General features: G+C 34.5%; 1 protein-coding gene across 1 annotated transcript in view; it reads left to right on the top strand.

Moving 5' to 3' along the window:
- Nucleotides 1–5,327, top strand: part of LOC109861613 (fatty acyl-CoA reductase 1-like) — a 14,165-nt gene extending 8,838 nt beyond the window's left edge. Inside the window, exons 2-8 of the mRNA XM_020441333.1 lie at nt 3,195–3,652; nt 3,765–3,913; nt 4,026–4,328; nt 4,413–4,661; nt 4,774–4,953; nt 5,089–5,169; nt 5,318–5,327. Coding sequence (XP_020296922.1) covers nt 3,200–3,652; nt 3,765–3,913; nt 4,026–4,328; nt 4,413–4,661; nt 4,774–4,953; nt 5,089–5,169; nt 5,318–5,327 — 1,425 coding nt within the window. The 5' untranslated portion in view covers nt 3,195–3,199. The remainder of the gene's footprint in view (nt 1–3,194; nt 3,653–3,764; nt 3,914–4,025; nt 4,329–4,412; nt 4,662–4,773; nt 4,954–5,088; nt 5,170–5,317) is intronic.
- The last annotated feature ends 673 nt before the right edge of the window (nt 5,328–6,000 follow it).

Below are 6,000 nucleotides of genomic sequence, written 5' to 3'. Positions count from 1 at the left end.
AGAGAGAGAGAGAGAGAGAGAGAGAGAGAGAGAGAGAGAGAGAGAGAGAGAGAGAGTCTCTTGGTACTTGCCGCCGAATAAACATATATATATATACATATTAAGTAGGGAGGAAAAGGAAGCGAAATAGCGAGGAAATGCTGGGAGGAAATGAAGGAAAGAGCAAAAAAGGGGAGAGGAATTTCGGACTGGGAAACGGAAAGATTAAAGTTCTTTGAAAAGAAAGGGATAGGATTGGAGGAAGTGGAAAAATATATGGAAGAGATGGAGAGGGAGGAAAGGTGGAGTAGAGAGTGGGAGAAAAGAGAAAGGATCAAGTAGGAAGAGGAAAGATGGGAGAGGATTAATGGTTCGAGGTACAACAAATGATACAGAATGGTTAAAGGAAAGGGAGTGCCGGAATATCTGAAAAAAGAATGGAAGGAGAAGAGATGAGTAAGAGTGGCAAGATTCAGGTTGGGAAATGTGGTAGGAGAAAGAGGCGGTGGGACGGATATTAGGGGAGAGCGGGGAAGGAGAAGGATAGATGAAGGAATTGGAAAGAGAGAGAAGTCTGATGGAGAAAGGAGAACGTGGAGGGGGAGGAAGGGAGGAAGAAGGGGAGTGAACGGTATGAGGAAGGAAGAGAGAATGAAAGAGAGAAAGAGTGAGAGTGTGAAGAGTTGAGGGGGGGGGGGAACGCGAAGGTGAGAGAGATGGAAATTGAAGGCGAGAGGAAGCGGAAGCCCAAAGGGGGAAGATGTGTGTGTGTGGAAAGGGATGATGAGGGGGCGGGGAAACTCGGCCTCTCATCATCTCGTTGAGGTAGGTTAAGATAGATGTAAGTGTAGTCATAAGAGTAATATTAAGGACGTTCTCCGAATTATTGATTTTCGTAGGATTTTCTTTAAATTTGCGATATACATAGTTTATGATCTTATTTATAAGTAACCTTTTTGGATAATAGGGGTAGCAATGTTAAATTCCAAAATATGGAAGATTTAAGTTTCAATTTTTAACATGGATTTCCTATGCTGAGCCTTTGTGAAGTGGGGTTTTTTAAAGTTACTGACGACAATTTTTGTAGGATTTTTTTAAAAAACAAGTATGTGGTAGCGGAAAGTGTCTTAATTAAAATACGATTTTGAATAATATGGCAAGCAACCCTTGTTTTCAAACTATAGCTATTTTTTTTGTTTTTTTTTTTTGGTTTTTTTTTTGTTTTGCTGGATTTATGTGCGCTATTGTGTACTGCAGCTATTTTTGAACTTCTGCGCAGAGTAAGCGGGTCTTAGCAGTGCTGAATAGCTCAACTTAACTTTGTTACAGCAGTACAAACTTACTCATGAAAAGAGATATTTTAGGTTGCTAACCACTGTATTTAGGTTGCTAACCACTGTAGTCGGAGAACGTCCTTAAGAGAAGCACGGAATTGTAAAAGTTTTGGGAACATTTCTTAAAAAAAAAACGCCTTAAAAACCCGGTTTGCCGGGAAAGCAATAAAGTCATACTACTGTAGAGAAAAATTATTGTAAGCGACGAAAATATATTTTGCGTATTATATTTCATTTTCGAGTGTTCATACGACGGCTGAAAAGTTCTCAGCTTGAATTTGTATTTAGTTTACATGACTGTCCTGGCAATAAATATTTGTCTGATTTTCCCACGCCGTATCGTTTAGCTATCGGTCGGTTAAATTCAAATGTGTTGTATACAACATGCAAGCGGATTTGGCCAATGATTTACAAGAACAACATCTCTCAAAAGGCCGAAGATAACGCTCGACAAAATCGTTGCGAGGGATTACCGGCAACCGTCGACGCGAACGGATCGAGGCGAAAGATTGTATCCGCGGGGAATCACTTCTTTTGTTAACACATAACTCATAATTATATTCGTTTTATAAGTATAAGTGAATATTTTCTAATATTTCTTTTTTACCTATTGACAACTTATCCACACGGTTCCTACACTACTATACATATTAAATAAGAAATAAGGTAATAAGAGCCGTTTTGCAGGATGTTGTGCAAAAATATAGGCCTCGGTGGCTTAACAGAGAAGACGACGGCACGAAAAGCCAGAAATTTCCACGTTCGACTCTTGGCTGAGAAGTTTTTTTCACAATATTTTAAAAAGTAAGTAGGAGGATATTCGGAATCTTTCATATATGTGATGCAAATATAGCATTACATATGGATTGAAGAAGAGCAATTTCAATTCAAAAGACTCATGTGTAAGTATTTACACGTGAATACATATATACATATGTGTGTATATATATATTATACATTTCTGCACAACATCATGTAAAACGGCTCTTATGACCTTATTTCTTATTTCTTATAAAACTTCAAAGCCTGAAGATTTTTTATTAATATATATATATATATATATTTTTGATAAGAGTGTTTTCTTTTTCGCAATTCCGGTCCTTACAAGCCATTAATTATAGAATAATATACCACCGCTGATTACTAACAAAATAACGTCTTTTATTCCCTACCATCAATCTAAATACAAAAGTATTTACGATATTAATACATAAAAACGAATAGACATGTATTTATCATGTAAATGTGCAGTATCTGATATTTCTCACGACCAACCGCTGCCTGACCTCGATATGAAAAATTGTTTATTAGATTGAATTACAAAGTATTAGAGAATATTACAATCTTAACTCTGATCAAATAACTGTTTTGTCTCTTTCTCTTCGTTATAAATCTTGAATAATCTTGACTGACGTTTAGAGGTGCGGAGCCTTCACCTTATTAAAATTTGTCTGCCCATGCATCTACATACAATGTGTTTTTATGTCGATTTATCAATAATAAATAAGAGCCAATGTCTCTCTTAAATATAAACTACATGTAAACCCATATCTATACATACCGTATTCATTATTCAGCATATAAAAAACGTGCTTCCGTGGACTTTGTCAAGCATTTCGCAATCATCGACTAAATTACACATCATTTTCTTTATAACAAGCTTAGAATTTGGCTCATTTCCGTTTTAAGTTTTTGTGAGGACCTATCATGTGCTATGGTGTTTTGTTCTTGAACAGCGTAGATAAAAAGTTAACTTTGTTGAAAATAAAACAGAGCTTTTAATTACTAATAATATTTTATATTTCTCATTATTTTACTATTCCAACGCAACGCACTTGATTTTCTGTAGTGCCTATTTTCCAAACGGTTTCATTATTTTAGTTACTATGAGTGAAGACGCTAATACATCTATACCCACCTTTTACTCCCATCGAAGTGTGTTCATTACTGGTGGCACAGGTTTCCTGGGTAAAGCGTTATGTGAAAAATTACTGAGAAGTTGTCCAGATATTAAAGAAATATTTTTACTGATACGACCAAAAAAAGGACTAACCGTCACCGACAGGTTAAAGAAAATGTTGAAGAACAAGCTTTTTGATTTATTACGACGCGAGCGGCCATCCAGTTTCGATAAAATTATTCCTATAAGCGGAGACGTGAGTCCTAAAGATTTAGGATTATTGGTGGAAGACAGAAAAATGTTAAGTGAAAAAGTCTCGATAATATTTCACGTTGCGGCTTCTGTCCGCTTTGACGAGGATCTTAAAAATGCGATTTTCACAAACTTACGGTCAACGCGTGACGTTTGTATTTTGGCCCAATCTATGAAACATATAGTGGTAAGTGTTTTTATCAATTTATATTCTTTCGCAAGTACAGTTTTCAATAACTTTGTGTGCTTAACAACATTTTAATTCTACCTATTATATTTAATGTACATAATCGAAATAGGCTCTAGTTTACGTAAGTACGGCGTTCACACAGTGTGATAAACCCGTAGTAGACGAGGTCTTTTATCCTTTGGAAGACGTTGACTGGAGGAAGACGATCCACATTGCTGAAAACATTGACAACGAAATTTTAAAAATTTTTACCGCGAAGTAAGTTCTATATTACATTCGCGCATGCACACTATACAGATACGAGTACATAAGTTGTGTCGTGTATGTATTGCCATTGTTAAAATATGTTCTTGTTAATTAATTGTTGTAGATATATACATCCCATGCCCAATACGTACGTCTTTACAAAGCGATTAGCAGAAAATGTTATAAACGATTTTTCTGAATCGTTGCCTTGCGTTATTATCAGACCTTCAATTGTAGTACCTTCAATTAGCGATCCAATACCAGGTTGGGTAGATAATTTTAATGGCCCAATGAGCTTAGTAATCGGTAATGCAACCGGTGTTATGCGCGTTGCTTATTTGGACTCTTCTGTGGTACCAGATTGGGTACCAATCGATGTTGTAACAAAAGCAACGATAATCGCTGCTTGGAGACGGGGAATGAGAAAGTACGTATGTGATAAAACCACTTTGTAGTATTGAATTTATTTTCTCACTATCAAAAATTAAAACTCATATTTTTTACAAATCAGCATCGCTGAGGATACGAGCATTCACATATACAATTGCTGTACAAACAACTTAATGAACTTGAGTATACGAAAGATTCTACGCGTAGGACAGCGTTTCACTTGTGATATTCCTTTTGAGAAGCTACTCTGGAAACCAAGTACAATTGCGATAAAAAGTCATTCGCTATATTACATAATGGTATTGATAATACATATTATGCCAGCAGTAGTACTAGATGCTATGCTGAAAATTGTCCGGTTACGTCCGATGTAAGTGTAGACAGTTACTTACACGCCAGCTATTTAAAAATGTGCAAATGTTATTGCACTTAAAATTATTGTTATAAGTGAAAATTTAATGTACAACCTTTGATTTATTTAGGTTAGTAAATCTGCAAAGAAAAATATTCGTATCACTTTGCGCATTGTCTTTTTTTGTAACAAACTCGTGGCATTTTAATAACTCAAAATTTATAAGTTTGTTCGAGAACACAAATACTGATGATGAAACACAGTTTGGATATAAAACTTTATTGTATCTCGACACAGAAGAATATATTAGGTGCGTATGAGACCTCAAGCTCATACTTATGCAATTTTAGCAAAAAATCATACAATCGGACTGTAAAATTCTTCTTTATGTAAAACATAAAATGTCTTTTATTTGAATAATAATAATAAGAATTTTTTATTTCAGAAATGTCATTATTGGCTGTAAACTCTACTTGCTCAATGAAGACATGAGTCGCTTGCAACAAGCTAAACGTCATCGTAACAGGTAAGATTTAGTAAAAAAAAAAAGCTATATTCTGCTATCTTGCTACTTGTTGTTTTCAATTGGAGTTGTTTTTTATTCTTTGTACTCGTATTTCATTGAGAAACGATATTATTCTGTAGGACATTTAAATTAAAAAATTTGTTTTTAGCATTCTCTGACAGAAACGTTTTACATAAATTCGCAAAGTTATGTGCGCTATTTGATCGTTTGTGACGTGTTGTTAGATAAACTATAAGTTATAAAAACACGTGGAAACACTGCTAGCATTCAATAATTATCGTGAGTTTTATCGTCAGCTCTTAGAAGCTTGTTTCTTTTAAGCTTATACAAAAGCAAACAAGTTTATTTCCGGAAGTGTATGCTACTAATGATAAAACGTTACATATTTTACATGATATAAATATAAGTAATGCATTATCATTATTGATGTTTCAGGATGGGTTGGCTCCATGAAATAATCAAGATATTGTGTGTGATTATGCTATTGTATATGTTTTACTCATTTTTCTTGTGAAATACAGTATATTGTATATTAAGGATTATTTCTGTTTGCACTTTAAAATCAGTACTTTTCTTAAAGTTCACAAGCAAGATATACAAATCATTTTGTACAATATACTTATATCCAGCTGTACAGGTGGGTTTAATTATCGAAATTTGAGGTTGTATAACATATAGTTTACTAACTTCATTTTGTCTTAAGGTTAACGACTTTATAAAAAAGTAATGCAGAAACTGAATGAAAAATTTTTTTCGCGCCGGCAACATTTCCGGTATAACTTTTTATAATCATCTGATTTGAAACTTGACACGAAATATACGTAAAAACTA

The sequence above is a fragment of the Pseudomyrmex gracilis genome, unplaced genomic scaffold (assembly GCF_002006095.1).
Source record: "Pseudomyrmex gracilis isolate BER0280 unplaced genomic scaffold, ASM200609v1 scaffold_876, whole genome shotgun sequence".
Classification (NCBI taxonomy): domain Eukaryota; kingdom Metazoa; phylum Arthropoda; class Insecta; order Hymenoptera; family Formicidae; genus Pseudomyrmex; species Pseudomyrmex gracilis.
This window is presented reverse-complemented; position numbering and strand designations above follow the sequence as displayed.